At 45.2% G+C, this 27,087-nt stretch overlaps 1 protein-coding gene across 1 annotated transcript in view; it reads right to left on the bottom strand.

Moving 5' to 3' along the window:
• The window catches only part of Alk (ALK receptor tyrosine kinase), a 713,415-nt gene extending 688,421 nt beyond the window's left edge, over positions 1 to 24,994 (bottom strand). Inside the window, exon 1 of the mRNA XM_051169801.1 lies at positions 24,089 to 24,994. Coding sequence (XP_051025758.1) covers positions 24,089 to 24,773 — 685 coding nt within the window. The 5' untranslated portion in view covers positions 24,774 to 24,994. The remainder of the gene's footprint in view (positions 1 to 24,088) is intronic.
• Positions 24,995 to 27,087: the final 2,093 nt, after the last annotated feature.

Raw genomic sequence — 27,087 nt, 5'->3', positions numbered from 1 at the left:
AGGAATCAGGAGCTCTGGGGATGGAGCCCAGCCAGATCTTGTCTTAAGTCCTGTCGGCAATTCTGGTGCATGCTCACATTTGACTCTGAGCAAATTATTCTGGTGTTCCTCCAAGAAACCAATTTTGTCATGTCGCCTAACAAAGGGGCCACCAGTAGAAATACACGAAGTGGGGATTGTTTTCCCTCTTTCTTAAAAAGGGACACAGTAACAACAAATGCTCCTTTTTAGCCTCTTTGACTGGCTATAAGTGAAGATGGCCATGGTTTCTGTAGTTATCTTCAGGCCTAGGGAAGCCACCATCTCTGAGGAAGTAGGAAGACACATGGCTCTGGGTACTTGGACTTGTCCTGGCTACTGAATATAGCCACATGACCTCCAGGCTCAGAGATGAAAGAGTACACTGCTTATTGCATAGCTACTTTCAACTAGGTCTGTTACTTGCAGCCCAATGCTCTGTAACAGACAGTGAACTGGCTATGATCACCACAAAACCAACATCTGCAATGCACGTAGCTATATGCCAAGTGTTGTAGTGGCTGTTCCACGTGCATCCATTCAATTGATCTTCAGAGCTGCCCTTGCTTCCTCCTTAACCTAAATCACCACCATTAGCAACATCCCACTATAAGGCTGAACTAACTTGTTGAAAGACTCAGGGCCATGCATATTTCCCAGCTTGTCCAGATTAGTAAGCCTTGAAATGCAGAGATCATGCCACCTGAGAGATGTCAGTTTAAAAAAAAAATGGCTACAGACAAGGCACTAGACGTATAACAGATGGAGGCAGAAAGGCAAGGCCACACAGCAAGACACACTTGCCTTTTCCACCAAGAATCTGCTACTCCTTGCTCTTTTCCTTGCTGATTTTTTTTTCTCCTTGGCCATGGTATCTAAAACTGAAACACATTTTTATTTTCACTTGAAGAAGCTTTCAAAGTAGCCACCCCAAAATATTTTTTTTCCTAGCACCTACTGTGATGGCTTGAATGTTGTAGGCATTCCATCCACTGTCTTTCTGCAATCACGTGAGTTCAGTGAAAATGGAATCTATGGCCTCATGCCCTCAACAGGGACTCACAAAAGGTCAACAAAGGGGGTCACAGAACACTGTGAAAAATGAAAGACCTGATGCTCAGTAAGTCATGCTCCACCCACCTCAAGACAGAGAAATGTTAAGAGAACAAGGGCTATTTTGCTAGGAGACAGTGCTGGGAAGCGAAAGAAACACGCAAAAGGGCAAAAGGACAAAAGGAATGGGAGACAGTGTGGAAGGAGACAAACAGGAAACCAGTTGGATCTTCACCCAACTCTACCCTGTGGTGTGGGTAATCAAGCTTTTTTTTTTATTTTAAAGAAAAATTCCCATTTAATGGAGATGAGAAGTCAACTTAAGTTTAGAACCAGAAAGGGACCCTCAGATATAGAAACTTGGGGCCAAATTCTGTTTTAGCCAACTGCTGGTTGTACAGCCTGGGCAAGCCATTCACTCAAGCACTCAGAGCCTCTTATATGAGACAGCTGTGAGTATGGAACAAGAAAGGCCGTAACGGGCCTGGCATATGGTAGACGTTCAGGTAGTATCAATGCCTGGTATCAATGCCTCATGTCCCACCTCTTCTATCTCTGCCAACATTCTCTGAAGCCAAGTCCAATGCTCCTGGTTGTGATGTCTAGAAAAATACAGCAAATCCTTCTCTTTGAAGCACCAGGAGGGGTTATAGCAAAGAAAACCCAACTTCTGAGTGCTGCGCTCGCCATTCTTGTGAGCTTCCATCGAGCCACAGACGGAGCGTGGTGCCATGGAAGGAGACATGGCCTCCAGCCCATCGTCTACCAAGTTTGGAAGCCTACTTCGTCGAATCACATTATCTCCCAAGCCAGCTCCTCTGTTGTTGGGAATCGGCTCTTTACTTAAGAAAAGCTGCAAATCAAACAACAGGGCTGTCCAGGGAACTGAGGATTTAGCTCTTTAAACATTTCCTCCTATAAATATAAATGGTTGCTTTTCTCCAGAGGAAGCCCCAACACTCTGATCTACACAGCGGCAGCGTTGGGGAGGAGGCTAAGAGAATCCGTGCGTCTTCTGGTGAATGTTGCTGATCACCTAATCCCTTCACTGCCAATCCTCTGATCTGACAGCAATAGAGGTTATTGTGTCCCTCAGTTTACAAAGAAGGGAAGAGGGGAGTGGATCAGAGGGAAGAGCAGAGAATTCACTAGGGAGACACTAGGGGGGGTTGTGGAGGGAGTGGTTGGGGGGGAGAATTGCTTTTAGTGCAGTTGCATAATCCATAATTCAGCAAGCTTTTCATTTCTCTTATCTTCCAAAAAACACAAAATTAAGTTCTAAGTAAAGTGCATAATTTATGAGAAGTCTCTGTGTTGATGACTCCTGAATCCCCAGGCCTCACAGACTTCTGACGCTTCTCACAGGCAGTCTCATGGCTCTCATCCTCTGCAGATGCACCGCCTGGAGCTGGGCTGGCATCTCCCCCTCCACTGGCAATGGAACTCAGCTTGCCTCCCCAAAGTCTTCCCTTCTCCTTCCCATTGTTATTCTAATCTTGATGGCAAAAAATTTTAGACTCACTTGGATTCTGCCTCTTCTGCCTTGGGTACCATGGTCTATGAAGTGTTCCTAGAAAATGACACACACCCCCCCCACCCCTTTCCTCTCTCACCCCATTTTAATCTACTCCCTTAAAAGTCTTCCCACTTCAGCCTCAGCATCCTGACTCTAGTATGTCCACACCAATCCAAGCCGCAGCCCATTAGCAGCTCCACTTCCTAAGATGATGATGCTCACATTGGGTCACTACAGGCTGCCTATTTCCTGCTATGAGGAGATTAACCACTCCCTGCTTGTTCTCCAAGGTCCTGACCTCATCCTGTGCATCTGAAGTACATAACACAAAACCTCTTCTGCAGGCACAGAGGACCCAGGAGAGCATGGAGCTCATTGCAGGCACTCGAACAAGACTATGTGACTCAATCAACTTTGACTGACACCCTCTCTCTGTTACACACACACACACACACACACACACACACACACACACACACACACACACACACACACTCCCCATATTCCCCAAGATGAACCTTATCACCCCAACCATCCAAACTCTATTCATCTTCCCAGACACAAGACTCAGATCCCTGCATAAATCTTCTATCCCTATCCCTGCACATTGTTCTATGCCCCTGGAACCTTAGTCTTGAGTTACTTTTATTTAAACAGCTACGTAATGTCTGTGATGTTTTGATTTCATACTGCTGCCTTCTTTGGTCTTCCCAATAGCCCTTTCCAATATCCCCAGACCTCACTGGGACTCACAGAACTGAAATGAAGACCATAAAACTGATGGTCATGTCAAGTATTGAACCTGCAACTTCGGACTCCAACTCTCATGTTTTTTTTTTGTTTGTTTGTTTGTTTTGTTTTGTTTTGTTTTAATTAGATTCTAAGCTCTTTAAAGTCGGAGAGCACATTTTGTTGTCTTTACCCTTTAGAACTTGTTACGTCTCTCTTACTGGCTTATGTGTTGAACACTTGTTCTTCCAGCTCCTGCTGCTATTTCTGAGTGATGGGAACTTGAGGGGTAGGGTGTGGCTGTAGGAAATAGGCCAGTGGTCCATACTGTTGAAGGTGGGACCTGGTCACATTGGTCAGGATTCTTCAGAAAATAAAAGCAATAGAATGAATATATATGACAAAGGGGAAGTCATGAGATTGGTTGACACGATGGGGGCTATCTGCAGGGGTTGAGACAGGGAACTTGGTAGCAATTTGGCCTGCAAAGCTGAATGCTTCACCATCCCCAAGGCAGCACTGAAAGCTCGGGCAACTCCTAGAGACATGCCAGCCTTTGACCCACATTGGAAGGCCAAAGAGGCTGAGTTCTTACTGTCAGCAAAGGACAGTGCCAGCAGTAACAGTGGGGCAGACACAGGCACTAGGAAGAAGCAAAAGCAAGTGGGCAAGCACAGCTAGTTCCTGGACCTAGGTCCCTGCCACCCCCATCCCTCAGTCCTTCCTAGAAACGCCTAGCCTGCCCATGGGTACGTCTCTCAGCTGATTCCAGATGCAATCAAGTTGCCAATCAAGATTACGCGTCACACTAGCATCTGTCTGTCTTCTTCTCCCTTTCAGTTTCACCCTCCCTCCTTTTTCCCCCTCTCTTTCTGTCACTCTTTCTCTCCTTCCCCTCTCTCTGACTCTGTGTGTCTGTCTGTCCCTCTCCTCTTTCTGTCTCTGTGTCTCTGTTTGTCTGTTTGTCTCTCTGTCTCTCTGTCCCTCTGTCCCTCTCCTCTCTGTCTCTGTCTCTGTCTCTGTCTCTGTCTCTGTCTCTGTGTGTCTCTGTGTATCTCTCTGTTCTTCTCTGTTGCTCCTCTCTCTCTCTCTCTCTGTCTCTCTCTCTCTCTGTCTGTCTCTGCCTGTGTAGCTCTTTGTCTCTCTCTCCCTCTCTCTCCCTCTCCTCTCTCTGTCTTTGTCTGTGTGTCTGTCTGTCTCTCTCTCCCTGTCTTTCTCTGTTTCTGTCTCTTCCTCTCCTGTTCTCTCTCTGTCTCTCTCCTCCCCCCACCCCCGCCTTTCTTCCTCTTTCCCACCTCCTTCTGATTCCCACCAATCAGAAAATAAGCTGCTTCTACTACCACGATCTGTCTCGCCGTCCACTCAGAATGAGCAGCGCCAAGAGCTGGGAGCTGAAAGTTGTGGGAGATTGAACTTAGACCTTCCCTCCATTTAGGTTGGGTTTCCTCTGGTATCTGGTCCACTGATGATAAAATTAACTAACGCAGAACTTTACAAAGTTCTCAGCACAGGCTGGAGAGATGGCTCAGCAGCAAAAGCACCTGCAGAGCTAAGTCCCCTTACAGAGGACTCAGTTTCTGTCCCAGCATGGTGGCTCACAACCCTCTGAGACTCCAGCTCCCTCTTTTGGCCTCCACAGGTACTACACACACATGTGGTGCACAGAAACATGCAGGCACTCACACATACACTCACACATACACAAAAAATTAAATATTTATTAAAAATGACAAAATTCTTTGTTTAGCTTTGTTTTGAGACAGAGGTTCTCTCTGTCTAGCCCTGGCCATCCTGGAATTTTCTCTGTAGACCAGGATGGTCTCGAGCTCACAGCAATCCACCTGCCTCTCCCTCCATAGTGCTGAGATTAAAGGCATGTGCCACCACTGCCTGAAAAATGACAAAATTCTTAATGGTAATTTGTTGAATGGAGAATTGGAGCTCAGGAAGGAGTCAATAAGCCATTAAGAGGTAAGCAAAAGAAATAATAGGAAATGTCCTGGGTTCACTGGACATGGGCTGTTCAGGCAGCCTCTTGCACACATCATGTTTATACCCCTCTTTCATTCATTATTCTTTCTTCCATTGATTCAGCAAATACTGAGCCCACCTCTAGAATCTATCACACAGGCATGGATGAATCAGATACTTGCCAACCCTCAGTTCTGACACTCACAGAAAGAAACTATCCCTGTGAGGAAAAAGACGTATAATTATATAGAGATAGGTAGGGATAATTGTGTGTGTGTGTGTGTGTATGTGTATGTGTGTGTTTGTGTGTGTATGTGTATGCATATAGTTACTTGTTGACTAGAGAATAATTGACTGATCAATCAATCACCTCTGTCCACATCCCCAGTATCTGATAAGTTGTAAATATTAGAATAAACAATCTGAACACAGCAGCCTGAGTGAGTTCACTGTACATCGAGAGAAGCACCGCCTGCTGGGTAGATATGTTTTTAACTATCCGCCCTCTTGTCATAGTCTGAGAGGTAAAGTAGAAGTAAAGGGTGCTTATCATAACTTATTATTTACCAATTACATGAGGATCAGAGGAGGATCTCATTGCTCATCACAGATCTGGGAAATTCTAATTGATTCAATACCTGATTAGGGGGATAACATCTTCCCAGAGATATTATTGCACCTGTCTAGGAAATAGGTTAGAGTCGCAGAAGACTGATACAGAATACAGATATAACATGGAAAAAGATTAGAACTCACTTACTTGATAAGACACAAACCAAGACTTGCGACCCTCAGGTGATTTGTCCAGGTACACACAAGACAGCAAGGCACATCCTCACAGAAAAGCCTGATCCCAAGATTCCTAGTGCAGCACCCACCCAGTTCCTTCTGATGCCCAGTCAGATTACATAGGCTCGGACTGCACAACTAGTTATTGACATGAGAAGCACTTCTTGCTCTGAAGGTGAAGCTCTGCCTGAAGAGCTAAGAAATGCTCCTCACAGTTTCAGTGCTCTCGTCGTGAATGAAGCATGGCTTGATGTTCCATGCAGAATCCGCAGGTGATGGACAGTGGAACAGAGATGGTTTTCTAACAGCTTTTAACTACTTGGCAGAAAAACTACTTGACAAAAAAAAAAAAAAAAAAATGTCCTGGAGGTGTCTCATTTCTTTTCTATGAGATAAACTCTAACTGTGAAGATGATTAGATCCTGGCAGATTATATGGAAAAGAAGCCACAAAACAAGGGAACTAACTCCTCTATTGACAACAGTTAGGAGAGAGAGAGCACACAGTGACATTTGCAGTGCTTGAACCATGTGCCAAGCATGGGACAAAACTCCAGAAATGTCCTCACTCTTTCTAAAAGCTGCACACCTTAAGTGTTGTAATGATCTCCGTTTTTATAAGTGATGATGCCAAGGGCAGGGGAATCTGGGCTCTTATCTTATGAGACTAAGACCTTCCCCACAGTGGACTCTGCAGCTGGGTACCGAGCCCAGAACTAACGGCAGGTTCCTTTTAGACACAAAGTAATACTGTCCGTTCAGCAGTGTATGAGTTAGCTCATGCTTACAATTCTTTAAACACACACACACACACAAATACACACACATATGACATACACATACATATACACACATACACACATATGACACATTCATACATATACACAGAGAGACATACACATATATCACACACACATATACACATATGACACATATATACATACATATACACTCATACATACCACACACAACTTCACCTCTCAGGCTGAAAAGGATGCTGCTGCTTTTGATGTTAATTACATATAAGGTTGAGTAGAGCATCACACCCAGGGCTCAAGGATTAGAGTTCTATCAGGATGTACATAGCGGGAGCAAGATATCTCTCCCTCTGTTTTAGCAACAAAACATCTTTAGTAAAATGAGGATAAATAACACAAGGAGACACACACCTTAAAGCGCTTTGTATTTAATCAAGAGAGATGACGTATTGATTGTGAGCCTCTCTCTGGATCCCACATTGCCACATTACTCAGATATGAAAAATGCAAACACAATTTTGGGACTGCAAAATACTTTTCTGATGTTATCAAATGTTGTCATTACCTACCAGGAATCATTTACCACTTCTATTCTGTGCTGATTTTTCACTGTTTCTATTTCCCACTCTCTTCTCTGCAATGTAAACATCAGTACTTGTGATAGATCCTTTAAAGTCTCGTGGTTCTCATAGGTCAGGGTCTTCATGCAAATGAGGCTCAAGCCAAAATTATGTTTCTTGCCTAAATATTTAAGAACATAAATAATGTCTGGGCACCCTAGCTGTCATTTTAAGCTATTTGACATTTATTGTTCTGAGGAAAAGAAAGGTCAGATGTATCAAATCTGCATTTCTCCTTCATGACATTTTTTTTTCCTGCCATACTTTGCCAAATTATAGTACTGAGGCTAATACTATGGATGGGGTTGGAAAGAAGGAGAGGGTGAGCAGGACGGAAGAAGGGAGGGAGGGAGGGAGGGAAGGAGGGAGGGGTGAGGGAAATCTTTCCTCAACACATTTCTCATCTCTCCTGCCTACCATGACACAGGCATATTTAGTAAGCTTCTGAGCTGTTCCCAATGGCTGCGTTTGTCTAGCAGATGTGTGGGTCCCAGCAAGCTGGAGCATGACGGGAAGGCAGCACCCATGGAAAGAAAGAACATGCATGACTTCATGATCTATTTAGCATGACCTACGGGCATACTTCATGAAGCAGACTGAAACTGGCCACCCACCCACCCCGCCCTTCTTTTCTGCATGACTCTCTGCACGCTCACGTTCTTGTCTCACGGGAGGTAGTCGTGTTTTCCACTGCAGTTTCCCTGCCCAAGGGCACACTTGCACCCTTAAGGTCAAGACAGGATATGCAGAATAACTGCCCTGAGATATGTTAAGGGCCCTGACATTGAAAAGAGCACAGTACTTGTGGGTAGAACTGTAACCACAAGTAAAAGCAACTGCATCGAGGCTGTATGTGCAGAGTGAACCAGGTTGAGCTCAAATACTCCATTCTACACTTACTGTGCCCCTGAGCCTTAGTTTCTTTAAGTAAGAAAACAAAAGTAACATTAAACCTGACCTTACTATGTGATAGTGAGGATTAAATTATCTGTCTAGCTTCTATACTTAATATTAAGTGAGAAGGATAAACATCTTTGCAACTCCACTGTGCGGCAGTCACGGGCGCCTCAAAACAAGAGTTCTTAAATGAGATGAAAGGACTCCATTTTAGTGAAAGACTCCAGAAACAGACACAGGTCTAGGTGGAATGGTACCCAAGAGCTCTGTGAGATTCTTCAATAAGCCAACATGCTGCCACATATCTGAGAACCCTGTACGCAGGAGGCTGGGGCACAAGGGACTCACACTCGAAGCTATCTTGAGCTCCTTGGGAAGACAAGGATCCCTCCCTCCCCCCAAAAAAGAGCAGAGTATAATGGCATATGTGTGTTATATGTGTGGGGTGCCATGACGAAACCTATTACATTGTATGTTAAATTAACACACACACACACACACACACACACACACACACACACACAAAACAGCAAAATTCAGCAATATCTATGTTAAGTGATTTTGCTACCTAATTTTCCTTTTCCTAACACCTGACTGACCGTCCTTCCTTTTAGTTTTTGTCCTCCTGGTTTTAACATGAGGAGTTTCATCTGTCTTTAACATGTCTTTGCTTCCCTCTGACAAACCATTCAACATCACCGGTCGTCTACTCTCTTTCCTCTTTTTCCCTTTCGCAGATGGCCTCCGTGAACCACTGAATGTCTGCTTTGGCATCTTTCTTTTCTAGGCCTTCAGGACTCTATAGACTTCTTCCTACCTAGTGTGTACAAGCAGCTCCACCAAACACAAAAATACACTTTCCATTGCTTCTTAAACACGTGATTCCACAACACCCCTGAATAAGAAGGCTTCTCTGCCATGTTTTTGCTGGTGGCGGCATTAATTCTGTCCCACCATGTAATTATGAACTTTGCTAAAACTAAAATGCTACCTCCCCTCTCCCTTCTCTTCCTCTTCTTCCTCCTTCTGGAGAACCCATCTGCTTTCAATAACTAAACTACCAAGTCCAGGCAAATAGCTCCTGAATCTACATAAACCTTGAGTTCTCCCGGTCTCGACCTCTGTCCCATACTATCATGTGCACACCAGAAAACCTCATCTTTGATGCATGCCCCCACTGAACTGTAATCATGTCAACCATGGTACCTCAAAGCACAACCTCTTTCCAATCACTTTTATCATCACCAATACCTCACACTTCAAGGAAAGCATATGAAAATCTTAGACTTGAATTCCTTCCTCGCGTTTCTCCAGTTGTTAGGATATCATGAACCAACTGTGATTTCTTCACTTCTGAGATAGTACAACTGACTCTCAGGGCTCCAACCCAGTACCGGATCTCCCCGTGATTAGGAGACTCACCATGAAAATATGTTTCCTGAGGGTTCTTCAGCTCACAATCAACATGCTCTTTCCCAACTCCACACTTAAATCCTTTCTTTTTTTCTTTCAAGATAATCTAAATTATAGACTAAATAAGCCATCTCCACATATGATTCATAATATTTGGTCTATCACATTCCACAGAGCCCCCAACAGATTTTAGATTTATCAGCTCCTGAATAGTTTCTTAGACACACAGACACACAGACACACACACACACACACACACACACACACACACACACACACACACACACACACACAGAGAGAGAGAGAGAGAGAACCTATCTGTCTGTCTAACTCGTTCTTCCTTCTTCTCTCTCCTCTCTTCAGGCAACCATTCCTCTCCTAGACATCATGTTGTACTATTGCCCCATACTGGAAGGCCGTTCGTTGCCTGGCTTTTTCTAAGTAAACTGTCACATTCCTTCCAAGACTCTTTCCAAATCACCTGCACCTGGGGATGTTTTTCTTACTCAACTTCTGTCTCAATCCCCAAAGAAGCCCACCATTTTCAACAGACACCCTTTGACCTGATCACCTGCCCAGAGGTAACAAGTTTATTGCTTATAAAAGTGCAGGGCTATGACTTCCTGTGTCCGGGATGCAGCACCGCACTCAACACGCACTGAACAAGCCGAGTTCGTCGGCCTTTACTGGAATGGTTTTGGCATCAGAAGGAACAGAGCAACCCTATCCTTCATCAGCATGCTCTGCCTGCCTTTTCCCTCCATCCATCTGTGAAATCCTCCTGGGAGGAGGAGATCTTTCTTCATTCAACCTGGCAATTGCTCAGTTAAACTGACCTAATGAATAAGTAGAGGGTAAAAGAGAAAGAAGCTGTACAGGGGCCTCATGAAGCCCTGGGCTGAGTGTTAATTCACGTATTCGTGGGTGAATACTACAGTGTGAGCAGACAACAACTGAAAGAGAATGGGGTGGGTGAGAAGGGAGGGTGAGCACAGGAAAGGAAAGAAGGGAGAGAAGAAAGTAGGGAGGGAGGGGGGAAGGGAGGAAGGAAGGATGTATAGGCTGAACACTTTCTACCACAGCTCACACACAGGTGATGTGGCGGTTTGAATGAAAATGGCCTCCATATGCTCATAGAGAGTGGCATTGTTTGTAAGGATTAGGACATTTGGCCTTGTTGGGTGGGCGTGGCCTTGTTGGGTGGGCGTGGCCTTGTTGGAGGACTTATACTCCTGGCAGTGGGCTTTGAGGTTTCAGAAGCTCAAACCAGTACCAATGATCCTTCCCCTCCTGCTGCCTGCTGATCTGGATGTAGAACTCTCAGGCTGCCTCTCCAGCACTTGGTCTGCCTGCACGCTGCCACGCTTCCTGCCGTGATGATAAAGGACTAAACCTCTGAGCCTGTAAGCCAAACCCAGTTAAATGATTTCTTTTAACAGTTGCCGTGGTCATGGTGTCTTTTCACAGAAACCCCTAACTAAGACAGTTGGGAAAGGCTGGAGCGATCAATAACCAGCACACAGACCTCACCACCCTGGGGCATTTGCTAAAGACTTCCAAAGGTCAAATGTAGGTCTAAACTAACCATAAAGCAGAGGCTTAAGTAAGCACACATATAAAAGCTTGATGATAATCTTTGCTAGAGTCAGATTGATGGGCAAGAAAATAAACTGTAAAACAAAACAAAACAAAACAAAAACACTTCAACTGTCTTTAAGTGAAGACAGAAAAATCCCAACAGTCAACAGTGTAGTATTCATTATGTACAAGACCCAATAAAAAATTATCAGATATTTAAAGACAGGAAATGCAACCAACAAGCAAAGGAAAAAGGACCAATATGAACTGGTATGAAAGTGCAGAACTGATGTAATTAAGAGAAGAAACGTCAAAATAGCTCTAATAAATATGATCAAGTACACAGAGCAAAATATATGCATAATGTGGGAGAAAATAGAAATGAATGTTAAGACATAGGCCTGGAAAAGATACATATCTCAAGTGCTCAATACATTGACTTAATCAACTGATCAAATACTCCAAAACAGAAGAGGATGAATTCTAAGACATGTAGTAAAAGCTACCCAAATAAGACTGGGGAAATAGCTTCAGGTCCTTCGTGTACTGTGGCAACATATTCCACACAATTGTAATTAGATTCCTAAGAGGTAGAAGCAGGAAAAATAGAAAAAGGTCCAAATGTGAGCTTGGAATCGTGTTTCACACTTATAAGCACACTTCCAGCTGCTCAGGAGGCTGAGGCAGGAGGATCACAAATCCAAAACTCACAAAATTGCCTGCTTGGAATACAGAGCAAGTTCAAGGTAACTTAATACCTTCTAGACTTTACCTCAACCTAAAAAGTAATAATAGATAGGAGGCTGGGGACATACCTCAGTACTAGAATGCTTGCTCAGAGACCCTAAACTCAGTCCCCAACACTTAAAAAAAGAAAGATTCATTGATTTCCCAGTATAATGAAAAAAATACAACCTCCAGCTCCAAGTCTCTCGATAAATCCCAAACAGTAAAATTACTAAACACATTATTTATTGACAAAATTGCTGAAATAACATAAAAAGAAATCCTAAGAAAACCAGAGGGTGGAAGAAACATAACAGGAACGCGGGTTAAGAGAGTCTGAGTTCTCATCAGAAACTATGTAGAAAGAATAACAAAGGCTCAGCAACCCTGAAGTGTCCTTCCCCCAAACATATTCATTGAAGGTCATCATCAGAAATGAAAGAACATCAAAGACACTTGCAGAAAATAAAAGCCAGGATGATTTAGACAAGGACTAACACAATATTAAGTATTAAAAAAAACAAAAAAACAAAAAAAAAAAAAAGAAGGAAAACATTGTAGATGGATGCTCTCAACCAAACGTGCAGCCAAGTGGCACAAACCCACTAAACTCTATTTATCCTGAGTTTTACAAACAAAAGCTGCAGGACAGTGTATAAAAAGCAACTGGTAGGGGCACTGAAAAGTAAGTGAAACATGGACTACTGAAGAAGAGAGTCAAGCTCTGGACAGGCAACCTGCTAGGAGGTCATCTTTCCTTTCATCTCCTTTCTCTTGTGTCTGTGGTCCAAATGCAGCCTCTCAAAAGCTATGGTGCTGAGAGCATGAAGTTAAAACACTCAGGGAAATCCTTCTTTCTGTCCAGGAGCCAAAGAAATGGGCCTCATGATCTAAGAGTGTAGAAGAGAAACTTCTATTCCTTTGGAGTGTTTTTTCTCTTCTCTTCTCTTCTCTTTTCTTTTTTCTTTTCTTCTTTCCTTCCTTTCTTTCTTTTTTTTCTTCTCTCTTTTTCTTCTAGTTTCATGATAGTGAGTCTTCCACAGGGTTAGCATGGTAGAGACATCAAACATTAGGACTGCAACAGGAACAAGCCAGGGGATCCTCCTTGCCAAGAAGAAGAGAGAATTCCTGTTGTCTCTCCTCAAGGACAAAGGCAGCCTTCACTGCAGTGCAACACAATAGAGTCTGGATTTAAAGGGAATCCTTGATTATTCTAGTAAACGTACTAATTCTGACTGGACTGGCCTCTGGCTTCCTTTTCCCTCTGAGCGGCCACTCTATGGACAGACTCAAACAAAAGGCATTTACGATGGCAAAGGCTCTAACCACACCCAAGTCTCAGACCGAACAATTCAACCGTTTGAATCTCTGGGATACGTTAAGGCCTGTAATCATGGTGGGACTCTATGGTGATGTGCTACAACCACTTTGAAAACAAGTTGGCAGATTTGTTCTTAAAAAGTTGAACATATATTTACCACATGCACCAACAACTCTACAATGGATGGAAGAGAATTAACATCATATAGCCACAAAATCACAGGCACACAAAATGTTCCATATAGTTGTATTCCTGACAGCTCCAGACAGATGTCCATCAAGTGATAGTTGGGAAAAGTCCACCCTGTATACTCATACAGGGGAACACTATTCAGTAATAAAAAGAAACAAGCCTCCAATACATAGAAAGGCATGTCATAAGATAAATCTTTAGAGGGGAAGATGAAGTCCACAGAGATAGGCTGTATGTCCCATCTACAGGAACCTCTAAAATACACTAAACAACTGATACAGAAATCAGATAGCAGTGGTCACCAGGGCTCTCTACCAAGCTCAGAGGGCTCTGGGAGGCCCATGGAGGCTCTGAAGGGCTATGCAGTGGCAGAAAAGGAGTCTGCAGAGCCCACAATAGCTCTGGAACAACTAAGTGGGGGAAAGAGACAGAAATCAGAAGTATCTTGGATCAGAAAGTATGTGGGACCCCTTGCAAAAGCAGAGGTAGAGAGGTGGGGAGAGATCTGGAGGAATTAAGGGGAGCAGTTGGAGCTAAATACATGATATGAAATTCTCAAAACAATAAAAATTTTTATTTTAAGAACAGCTGTAGTCTTAAGGATTAAAAATCTTAATAGATTCTAATTAGGATGATGTTACATGCATGCACATGTATGTGTGCGTGCATGGGTGTGTGTGTGTGTGTGTGTGTGTGTGTGTGTGTGTTTGTGTGTGTTTATCAAATAAATTAACCTGCACAGTCAAAGGAGGCACATAGTATATGTACCTGTACTTCGATAAAGCTGGAACTGATTATTATATACAATGTCACCTAGATTTAGATGCAGATTTTGACATCTGGTCAGAATCCTTCCACAACGTGTCCCTTCACCCCACTCTGCTTGTCAATCCTTGCCTTTTCCTGTGCCCAGGCATCTCCATGTCCAGAAAGCAGTTCCTGGCCCTCTGATTTACCTTTTATACACCCAGCTTCACTCAATCTCTTCACTCGTGTTTCTCTCATTCTCAGCCGTTTTTGTCCTTCTCTCTGCTTGTAAATGTAGTGATATTTCTATGCAATTTTTCCATCCCCTCTACAATATTCTTTTTTTTTTTTTTTAACAGACTTGACTATAAGACCAAAGGATGTTTAAAATCATACGCTGATTGACTGGTTTGTTCTATTTGTTAATGTTCTAACTAAGAATAAAAATCTTATTAAAAGTTATTTTATTTGTAAGTGAAATCGCTTATTGAAATGTCTACAGGACTTACATGCTCTTTAGCTGTTGTGCTTACCTCGGGGGCCAATGCCTTCCCTTTTAAAGGCTTTCCTTCCCTACTTTAGGAGGCATCTTTGAAGCTTGTATTCTGGCCATCAAGGAAAAACACAGTCCAAAGCTAGCAAGAGGATCAACACTTATTTGCTACAAGCAGTTCGGCATGAGGACCCTTCCTACAGGCTTTGCATTAGGAAATTCTCACAATAATTCTGGCAGTGGCTATTTTTTTCTCAATTTAAAGATAAAAGACTAAAGCCAAGTGAGAGGAAAATAATAGCCTTGGTCCAGTAAATGATAAAGCAGACCTGTGCTGTATTCTACTTTTTATTTATGATAGATTGTTTTATATCTGAGTCTCCTACAGAGACAACACCTTGTGTGTGTTGGGGGGGGGGATAAATAATATGACATTGATAGGAATACAACATAACAATAAAAAGGAACATTGTGACCAGGTGGGGGAAAGTGTATCTTTATAATACCAGCACTCAGGAGGCTGAGGCAGGAAAATCACAAGTTAATGGTAGCCTAGACTACATAATGAGTTACAGGCCAGTGTGACATACAGTGAGACTCTATCTCAAAAAAAAAAAAAAAAAAAAAAAAAAAAAAAAGAACGTGGATGAAGAGGAGGAGGAAGACATTTTAGCAATACTGGGAATATCACACAAAAAATAGTATTCATTAAAAGAAGCAAGCATAAAAGCAGGCATAAAGCATCTTAGATTCTTCTCCTGTTACGATAAAAGACTCTGACAAAAGCATCTTCATGGAGAAAGAGTTTGTTTCTGCCTACACTTCTAGGTACAGTCCCTGGTGAGGAAGTCATGGCACCGAGAGCTTGAAGCAGCTATTTCCATCCCACCCACCCTCAGGAAGCAGAGAGGATGAAAGCAGGCCCAGTTCTCACTCTCCAATGTGTATCATCCAAGATCCCTTTCCCAGGCGATGGTTCTGCCCACAGTTAGGCTGGGACTCCTCACATTGGTGGGAATCTAGAAAATCTCCCACTCACACGCCCAGAGGACCGTCTCCCCAGTGACACTAGAGCCTACCCAGTGACACCTAACACTGACCATCACAAGTGGGTCAAAGTCCATCTGCATAAAAAGCTCAAGAACAGTCCCAACCAGTTGGTGACTTATGGACCAGAAAACAAAAATGTTTACTCAGAATGGAGAGTAAACATGGGTTGGAACAGGATTGTAGATAGGTTTTTTTAATGCTAGAAAACCCCTGTCTTTATTGGAGTAGTGATCCATACATCAATTATCAAGCTCCTCACAAGATTTACACTCTCAATGAACTTTTTGGCACCCTTGTGTTTGAAAACATTGCTGTTGTTTAAAGGGAAGAATCTTGCAATGAAGTCAGGAGCCTAGGAGGACTTCAATGTGGGAGAATTATTTTTGAGAAATCCTGGGAAAGGGACGCAGGACCTCTGCAAGGATACAAGGATGGCACGCTGATGACTGATGGCTCAAACCTGACTCAAAATCTGGGACCTTGTACAACTGCTTCTAGTGCCACGGCTTGGTTGAAACAATGATTGAACAAAGTAGGAACTTAACATTTAAAAAACTATTTTAGTCACATTTACCTATTGCCTGGTGCGTGCGTGTGTGCGTGCGTGCGTGTGTGTGTGTGTGTGTGTGTGTGTGTGTGTGTGTGTTAATAATCCAATCTGAAGCTTTCCACACGTCATCTCATTCAATGCATATAATAGTCCCATGAGATGAAAAAGACCTCATGATACCTTCCCTAAAGACTCCTAGGACCAGCAATCATAAAGAAATTGCACAAGATTTCAAATTTAATAACATGTGAAGACCATAACAGACTCCGGGTCCTCTGGCTTCCACTGGAGAACTCCCTGCCCCACAAAGGGATGGCTTGAATTATATAGGCCGATAATGTGGAAAGGTCTACAAAAGAGCCCCATCAGCATCCATGCCCAAGAACCCATGTTCTAATGAAAACTGAGGGGGTGGGGAGGAATTGGGAAAGAAGACTCTGTCTTAAATTACCCTTCTAGTTTCCTCTGGCTAGCTGCCCGAATTCCTTAAGCGTGCCTGCATTTTCCATGTCCTCTGAGCTCACACTGTCTTCTTTTGTCCCCTTTAGCCTTTCCTTTACTCTAAAGGATTCCAGCCCCTAGATCCACGCACCTGCTGTTAGTTAGCCAGGAAAGCAGAGAGTCCAAGGGCAAAGACTTAACTAGCCAAACATTTGGGTGGATCTATCCCAGGGGAGCTCTCCTGTCCTATCCTGTGACCTTGTGCTTTCTAAAATATGTACATTATCTCACACAATGAATCTAATAGGATTTCCCTGGGTGAGGACCGATGCTCAGAACAACCAGCTGAAAAAGTCATCAAAAATAAAAATCTGAACGGGGGAGGGGAAGTTTTGAGAAATCCAGCTCACCAAGGACGATCCTGAGGGCTACAAACTTATTGCCTCATCACTAGGCTGGCATTCTCCCTCAGCTCCTTACCTGCATTAGTGATTTTCCTCACTGTGACAAAAGCAAACTAAGGGAGCAGGTGGGTGTTGTAGCTCACAGTTTGAGGATCTGACCCCACCCGAGCAGGAAAGTCATGGCAACAGAAGCTTGGGGCAGTGGTTATATCACATCCACAGCCGGAAAGTCGAGATGAGTGATGAGGCTCCACACATCCTTTTTTATACTTATCCTCACCAAGGGGTCTCATTCTTTATTCCAAAACAGAGGTTATGGCCATTTGCGTCGTTTGAGGGTGATGAGTCAGCTATGGCTCATGAAAACCATTACCTACCAGAGGTCACATGGGTACTGAGTAGCCTTTGAAAGGCTGCACCGCTTTCCTGAGGATGCCTACCTGAGTCCCTGGGCTACAGGTACCCATGGGACCTCAAGGGTTTAGCTGCTCTCGGTGTGCTCAGGAAGTGACCTGGTTCTTGGTAACCTGGTAACTTGGTTCTTTACATCTCTCTGCGTGCTCTCCACTCACCAGTGGAAGAGATGAGGCAGACAATGGAGGGGAAGGTCACAACTCCAGCCAAACAGAATAAGAGAGATTCCTAAGCCCAGTGGTCCTTCCCTTCTCTGGACAGGACACGGAATGAGCCAGACAGGTGACTCTCAATTAAGGGACACCTGGGACACTGCTGTTCTGTGTGGTCTCGAGCTTGCTCATCCCAGGACTGCTTTCCTGCTGAGTTAAGGCTAAGTCTTGTGTGTAGGTTGGACAAATAATCAGATTGTAAATGTGCTTGGACTGAACCCAAGTTCAATAGACCTCTCAAAGGATGCACATGGCTACAAATGACGTAAGCCCCACGGCTTGATCTATCCCCTCTTCTAATGAGACAGAGCCTTGATGAGACAACAGGAACTACATCTATGGTCTCTCTTCTTTGGCCCCTTGGCCTTCTTGGGAGCCACAGGTTTATGCAGGAAAACTTACAGTGACAGACAATAGTGTCACGGCTTTCACCAAGGTCATCCGACATGGCCATGTGTAGGGATTATACAGCTCCAGGTGGCACCATTCGAATGCACAACAACTGCCTGAGGATCCTTCAGAGTTGTAGATCACCAGACGCTGGAATGATGCTGCTATGAGAAGAACCAGTGACACATATTAATGGAGTAGTCTATAATTCATCCGCCATGAGGCTATGGATTCTCATGTATCATCCAGTTTAATCTCTAAAGTAGCACCCTGAACTGTCACTGCCCGCCTTTAGAATCACAGAGGAACCATCACCATTTCCCTACTTTTCTTATGATGAAAGTGAGTTTCAGATTTTAAGGAACTTTCCCAAGTAATGGTTATTGTCATTGGCAAGTATAATACAGATCTACGTCTTACTGGTTTATAATGTGCATCTTGAGATGGTTGCTTGATTTGAAGACAAGAAGTGCAGATCCAGTCAGCAACGATTACAGTGCCCAACATCTTATGACCTCTAACCATGTAAAGTTCCCAGGCCTACTGCTCTGTACATTCATGACCTTGAAAGTGTGCTATCAAACATCTGGACTCTGGTTACTCCATTCACAAAAGAAAGCAGATTCTTGCCCTACCTAGTGGACAATTAGTAATAAGAGCAATAATAGCTGTGAATGTGATTTATGAATTGCAAAGTCTCATACAACTAGGACAGAATATTAACAAGAGTTATAAAGGAAAAAGAACTGTCCTTTACCAGGCTGGACAAATTCCCATAGAGTGAGGTCACCAGTCAGTAACCTTTAGTAGTGGTCAAGCACTGGGATTTCTGCTAATGGAATTGTCACTCTCCCCGTATACCTGCAGGCCAGACACTCTTGTCTTTCCACAGACTAACAACTTTATAAACATACTTACTGTTAAAGATAGCATTCTTAGGGTTGTGGTGGCACATGCCTTTAACTCCAGCACTCAGGAGGCAGAGGCATAGTCTACAGAGAGAGAGTGTATGTGCCAGGACAGCCAAAGGCTGCACAGAGAAACCCTGTCTCAAAAAAAAAAAAAAAAAAAAAAAAAAGATAACATTCTGTCTGATTTTTATATATACATGTGTGTGTATGTGTGTGTGTGTGTGTGTGTGTGTGTGTGTGTGTGTGTGTGTGTGTGTTCCCTCTCATGAGTATACCCTCCCCATTGTAAACGGAACATTGTATAAAAATCTACTTAAAGGGCTGGAGAGATGGCTCAGAGAAAAGCACAAGCTGTTCTTCCAAGGGACCAGGATTCAATGCCCAGAACCAAGTTCATCAGAGTCTATAACTCCAGGTCCAGGGAATTTGAATCTTTTTCCCCCCTTCTGAGGATGCCAGGTACACGCATGGCAAACAGACACACATCCAGGCAAAACATTCATATATGTAAAATAAAATGTTTTTTACTCCTGTTTGGAACATCTTAAAGAATTTTGAAGTAGCCAGTAGGGGTTTACCCAACATAGAACTGACTCATCTTTTTAAAACCCCGGTCACCTTCTACCTTTCCCCATAACACTCTCTCTCTCTCTCTCTCTCTCTCTCTCTCTCTCTCTCTCTCTCTCTCTCTCTCTCTCTCTCTCTCTCTCTCACACACACACACACACACACACACACCTATCAATATGCCTTGGATACATAATTCTCTGGTGAATGTACCACCCCCCCACCCTACTGGACCACCAGACCATAACTCAGAGAAAATTTTTAATGAGAGAATTGGGGGGGAAAGCAAATTTAATAATTTCAACTTTACTTACTCTAAATCTTGTAACAGTTTCCCTATTTAAAAAACACTCAAGTAATTCCTTTTGTCCTCTGGAAACACCAGCACTCAAAAACCTCTCAGGAATAAGATCCTAAAACATCTTGTCTCCTGCTTCCCAGCTCTCCTGCCCAATATGGCTTCTCAACACTGGAATGTTATTAATTACAAATGCAGTGGCTTATCTGACCCATAGCTCCCTGACTCCCTGCTTGCACCCTTGGATTCCATCCCATAGTCTGAATGGAATCCATTCTGAAATAGATAAGGAAATATCTATTTCAAAAACTAAGATTCCCTGATATCTAACCTGGAGGTTTTTTTCTGGAAATCCCATCCTCTTTACTTCTAAGGATACACTAAATAACTCCCGCTCCTCCCTGACAGTCGCTCTCTTCAGAGATTTGTAGATTGTTGCCATGGCTTTCCCTTCATCGCCATTTAGCCCAGCCATATATATTTAATTCTTTTCATCTTTCACATCATAAATCAGTCCCTTCAGCTCTTAAATCAGCTCTCTGCTCTTCTTTGGACTGGTTCCAATTCTCCCAATTCACCTCCAATAACTGATATCCCACCTGGGAGCTCCAATTTCCTTCTACCTTCCTTTACTCCCTCTGCCCCTTTCAGAAATGAAATGAGAAGGGATGAGCAGATATGTGAGGTCAAGGGTCAGGTGTACCGCACTGTACTCTAAATTGCCCAAGTTTCTCTGTAGTACATCTACAGTCCCAAACTGTGCATCTTCTTTCCCAAAGTGGGTACAGGAACTTTCTGGGTAACAGAACATTCACTCCCATAATGCCTAGACCTCTGTCTGTGGGATTACAGAAGCAGATCTCAAAACACTTACAAACCAGGAACCAGGGCATAAGCCAGAGTTCCAGGCAATGGGCCAGCATCAGGCAGACCTCTTTGAGGGCTTTGAGCTGTTTGGGGCAGTACATCACCGTTCATAGAATCTCAGTAACTGCCTCTCTGAATGGGTTCTCCCAGGAACTATTTCAGGCTTTGAAGCATTGATCCCATTTATGAAGTCATAGTAATCCACAGAGAAAAACCACAAGCATGTCATTCATTACAAAGCCGCTTAAACCTCTCTTTGTCCTCTCAGGCAGCCCAAACCGCAAACAACACAATGGCTTGGCTTTGTCCTTCCTGGGTTATTTTCCATTTTACCACTTCCCTAGACAGGACACTGCTCAAGTTTAGGACACTATCTTCAGTCTATGACAAATGGGCTCCTGCAGAACACTGACTACAAATTGAGACAGAACATCTCCCCACATACAGACCCATCAGCACTATTGATTCTCTCTAGGAAGGACCACAGGCCCCTTGATCAGAAGGACAGAAACTGAATTTGTTTCCTTGTGTTTAATTGAACATCCTAAGTCACAAAAGAGTAAATACCCCACTCTATAAGTAAGAGCCCACATAAAGAGAATAAACCCATCCTGCCAGACGTAAGTAGTAGAAAAAAAAAAAAAAATCAACCCCAGTGGCAAGAATGTAAGCCAGAGTTTCCATACAAAAAGATGAGAGGAGCCACAATGGTGTGTGCTGCCCCCAACGTGGAATGCGGTGTGTTACAACAAGAAGTGCTCACTCCACAGGGAGGTCTGAGGAACGCTGAGGAGGCAGTGAGGCAAGAGGCCAGTCTTGTGTGACTAACCGCAGACAGTGTGTATCCTGGGAGACAAGAAAGCTCGTCCTGTTTAAGAGCGAGCACCGCAAGGCCTGAAGTGTTCTTCCATAAGCTGTCTGTCTCTCTGGGGGTCACAGGGAGCTCATCCACTTACACTTAGTGTCTTATTTGATCCCATCAATAACTATTTGATCCCAATCCTGCCGGAAAAAAAAATTTCTTGGCCAAAATTTCTAGCCTTTTAATGGCAGAATCCTGGCTCTTTCTGAAGCCAGCATTTCTATATGTGTCAAATGATGCATAAGGGTTGGCCCAGCTGCCAAATGGACTATGTTCCTAAGGGAGGACTTGGTATGCGCACTGCTTCCCTGTATCCAGTAGCAGAGCAGCTCTTGGGAGACACTCCTTTCTGCATGAAGCTTCCCCTGAGCAGAGTCTGATTTCTGCACACAGGGCTCAACTACAGTAGTATGTTCTTCAAATGCATTATGTGACTCAGAGGCATCCACTGATTGTTTCTTTGCAGCCTGTCTATAGCTGACAAGTTCACATCTGGAAAATGACCCCCTTTGCCTGCCATCAACATGTGACAACAGTTGATACAGACCGCTGGGGGCTTATGGTCGTATCACCCGAGGTGATGGGGAAGCTCCAGCGATGCTCAAAGACACAAAAGTGGAAGAAAATGTGTCTTTCCAGAGAAGTCATTTTACACCCATTACAGCAGCATCGGACACTAAAAGAGAATGTCGCATGTATAAACCACAGAAGCCACGATGCCATTAAAGCCCAGCTGTTCTTTACAAACGTGTCCTTAGTGGGACAACAGTTTCATTCTTTCATGCCATTTCACTGAAGGAAGGCATTGCCAAGCTCGTCAGACCCTGCCTTTCACCACGCACAATATACATTCCAGCACTGATCATAAGGGGTTGTTTTAAGTGGTGACGATGTCACTAGTGCCTGTGCTGAAATACAGATCCATGCTGCTTCCCTTGAGGACCACTTGCCAGTACAGTTTCTGTGCAATCTCAGAGGACCCTCAGCTTCTCAGTAGCTCTACTGCAGGAGAGCTTGAGTGTAAGTAGGAGTGGTGTGTGTGCGTGTGTGTGTGTGTGTGTGTGTGTGTGTGTGTGTGTGTGTGTGTAAGCATGGGAGAAGTTGTAGCTCTTACAATGGACCCTGTTCAATGCTTCCCATCCAATTAATACTAAACATTAGTAACCAGTGGAGCATAAGAGCTTCATTTATTTCTCATGATGAGAATGATAGAAAAGAAACTAGGTTTGCTCAATGGAATCAGTGTGGGCTTCTTTTTAAAACACATGATTTCTCTTTTTGTGATTTTTTTCTCATTCATTTACATTGCATGCTTAACTCATTCACAAGTCCTCCCCCATCCCCACCCCACCCCCATGGTCTTATTGGAGAAACATTCATTCAAAACCACCTGGCTTGCTATTCAAAAGACACCACTGAAGAGTTAGAAGTGAGTGCTTGCACACACAGCCCTAACTCAGTGAATTTTTGAAAGAAACGAGGGAGTAAATGGAACAGAAACTCATTCCAGGAGCCTCCACCAGTAAGAGCTGCAGTGAGACGGGCCTACCAGAGGCTATTGCTCAGAGGGGCTGCTACACACATGTAAGCTAAGAGTCTCAAGGAAAACAAAGGGGCAGGGGGAGGCAGGAAAGACAACTATTGCTTCTCCCTAGACCAAGGCAACCTTAACAATGTCCATCCCTTTCCCCACAACTCCCCTGCTCCTTGCTTCTTAGTTCTTCTGGGACTTTCTCAAGACATCTGAGAAGAGTGAGAGTCTAAATGTGTAAAACAGACTGGGGGTGGGAGTCCAGTTAGGCAGAATAAATAATTAAGGAAGAGGCCACCTCTGGGCTAGCCAGCCCTGGGGAGGAGGGCGAGGGCCAGGCAGTTGGCCCAAGACTCAGTATAAAGAAGAATTCTATATTATCTGGGAAATTCTACCACAGTCTCCAGATCTGCAGTGGCCTTCTAGAAGAGAAACGAGTAGGAAAGAAAGAGTTTGGGGTCTCATACTAATTTGGAACTTAGGAGTTATAGGGGCACTTCAACCATTCTCAGTGCGCAGGGAGGAGGGCAAGCAATTATGATCCAACTGGATCATGTGTAAGTCGCTGGAAGGCATTCTGCCAACATTGGTAAACTTTTTTCCCAACTTGGTTGCTAAAGAGAAAAGAAGGTTCTATTGGAAAGCACATAGTAAGAAACAACAGGTCTAATTTCAAGAATGGTGAAGAAGGATAAGGGCTTGCTAACAGTCTCTTCAAGTCTGTGTAACTAAAAATGCAAATCCCAACAACCTCTGTTGGGGGCTGCTCACCGGTCCCGAAGATCTGGAAGAGAAGGCGGGGCTGGGAGGCACGGATCGCCGTGGAGAGCCTTCCCTCCCGGCCCACTTCTGATGCCTTCTTCTCAGGCATCAGGCGGATCCTCAGCCGCCCCTCGCCGTGGAGAATCCACCAGCTGAACAGCTCGCTGAGGTTGAACTGGAGCATCCCCACAGCCGCTGCCTCCTCCGGGGGTCCAATGCAGCCTTCAAGGATCGCCTCCTCGCCCAGCTCCAGCACCAGCTGTTTGGCACGCCTGAGCTTGCGCACCGAGCCTCCCTTCAGCACCCTGGACAGCGTCGGGCCCGCCAAGGGACTAGGCGAGCTGCCTCCCTCTGCCCAGGAGACCCCAGGAGGAGGCCCCAGTAGCCTGAGCAGAGGGGCACAATCCAGAGCCAGTGATCCCCGCGCCTCCAGCCCGCCATCCCCGGGCTCCGAAGGGGACGGCGGCGGCTGCGGCAGCAGCAGGTCTCGAGCATAGACGCGGAAGAGCGAGGGCACCACGAAGTCCACAGCCAGACTCTTCCTCTGCAGGCGCGAGTAGCTGAGCGGCTCCCGGGGCTGCAGAGGCTGCCCCGAGGCTGGGGAACCCGTGCGCTGATCGGTTGCAGCTCCAGAGTCCGAGGCTGCTGCCAAAAGCAGCGGCAGTAGCAGCCACAGGAGCCCAAGGGTTCCCATTCCGCCGGAGGGAGGACTAGTTTACACTAGTCTCCCTTCCCTTGCTGGACCAGCCTCGCCCTTCACTCTGCTCAAGACAGGAAGGGGCTCCAAATAGTCCTTGGTCCTGAACGGATCTTTCCACTTGATCTAAGGGATTGTGCGTACGCTCTATTCTCCTGCTTTTCCCAAGCTGCGAAGAGGCGAGAAGGGTTCTCGGCAAAACCGATATGAAAGTCAGGGGCGAGTTCGGAGACCGTGAGACACCCTGTGCTCAACAGCTGGACCCTGCGCCTCTCACCGTACTGCGCCCTTTGTAGAGGCCTTGGCTCAGGGACCAGAGAAACAACTATGGTTGAAAGGAGGTGGCAATTAGGTATCAAGAATCCCTCGGCGACCGGAGCTCTCCTCTCAGCCTCCAATTTTCTGCAACTTTCCAGGCTGCGAACCGAACCGTGGCACCAGGCTGATCACTGTCTTGCCCACATCCTCCTGTCACCTCCTCTGCTCTCCTTTCCAGGGCCAGGCTAGGACCTCAGGAGGGGCTGCTTTCTAGCGCCCCCTCAAGTGACCTCCGCTGCAGGAAGTCTTCGGATCACCCAGCCCGCTGAACTTCTGGGTGTGAATGTGAGCCCTGCGTTGCGGAGAGGAGGCTCCCACTGCCTCCACGCGCAAGTTTGCAGCGTCTGTGCTGTCACGACGTCTTGGTTCCTTGGAGTTCACTCCCAGGCCCCAGAGCGGCCCTGGCCGCAGCTGCCGACTGAAAGCATTCCGGGCAGGGGGAACCTACAAGCTAGCCAGCCCCCTCCTCACCTACCAGCATAGCCCGCAGTTTTGTTGACTGGCCAGGGGGCAGCCAGAAAGCCTCCCGCTGCCCCGAGACCCCCTGGACAGAAGCAGCGGGAGGTGCCAGCTGCCACCGCTGCTGCTGCCCCCAGAGCCGCTGGATCGCATCTGCCTGGGCGCCCGCCACTTGCAGCTGGCGGTGCCGCGAGCGCGCGCCGAGAGGGGGCGGGGCCTTGGTGGGGGCGGGACTCCTAAGCGAACTCCGCGCAGCAGCCCAGCTCACGCAGCCGGCTCCGCCCTCTCCCACCCCCGCCAACCAATGGTACTGCGAGGTCTGCTCCTATGCAAATCTGCAGAGGCCTCGGTATTCATTGAGAAAAGCACCAAGCCAGCCCCGCCCCCCGCTTTTGGTTCTTCTTCCGTCCTCCAGATCGCCTGCCCTATTTTTTCGCTGTATGAGCAAGAGAGTATTTTGGACCAATGGCAAAACTGGAAGTGATCGTGGCAACCAAGCACTCTGATTATGCATTTAACAGAATAAATGTGTCCGCCTTCTGAAGAGCAGGTTCCGGGACAAAACTAGAGGCAAAGGAAAACCAGGAAAAACCAAGGGTAGTATCACCCTGCATGATCAAGAACAGCTTGTCTTGGGGCCTTGAAAGGGGCCCATCTTCCTGAGAGCCTGGTACTTCCGAATCGAAGTGTTCTTCAGCCACATCAAATGCTGTTCAGACCGGTTGGCCACTTCGTTTTCTCAGAATAATGAGTGTCTGGATCGGTTTTCAGGGTAAATTGGTGGTGCTGCAGATAGAACCCCAAGCCATCTGGAGGCAACGCTCTCCTGCTGAGCAACCACCCCACCCCGAGATGATCTGTTAATTCATTTGTTATTTTTGGCGTTTTGAAATAAGAGCATTTCTGTAGCCAAGGCTGGGCTTCAACTCACTACGTTGCCTAGACTGACCAGGCACTCTTGGCAATCCTCCTGCCTCAGCTTCTTAAGTGATGAGATTAAAAACATCAGCCACAATATGTACAGCAAATATTTCTAATTCCAGTTCTGGTTCATATGGTCACATGAGACTTCCAAACCCATCCTCGAGTCCCCTTGACTGCTACTCTATCATAGCCCTCCATGAATAGCGGGCCAGAGGATATGGGTGTGAGTCAGTGAAAGAAGTTTGGTTGGGACAGTTGCTCACAGTCTCCGGGGCCTTTTATTTATCCACTTAAAATACTTGGTTTCAGAGTAGCATGGAAGAAAGAGGAAATAGTAGGACCTACAGGGTCCTGGAAACCTACAAGAAGAACTTTATGACAGGCAGATCTGGATCCTGGGGTCCTCCTCAAACTAAGGCACCAGCCAAGAAGAATATAAGCAGTAAGCTTCGAACCCCTACCAAGACCTAGCCGACAAACATGATACTCTCCACCGTTGAGTGGAGAGTGAGATCTGACTCTCACACGAACTCTGGTGCCCCTTTTCTGACCATGTCCCCCAGATGGGGAGACCTGGTGGCACTCAGAGGAAGGATAGCTAGTTACCAAG

The sequence above is a fragment of the Acomys russatus genome, chromosome 1 (assembly GCF_903995435.1).
Source record: "Acomys russatus chromosome 1, mAcoRus1.1, whole genome shotgun sequence".
NCBI classification, from domain to species: Eukaryota; Metazoa; Chordata; class Mammalia; order Rodentia; family Muridae; genus Acomys; species Acomys russatus.
Note: the sequence above shows the minus strand (reverse complement) of the source record. Positions and strands in the feature narration are given on the sequence as shown.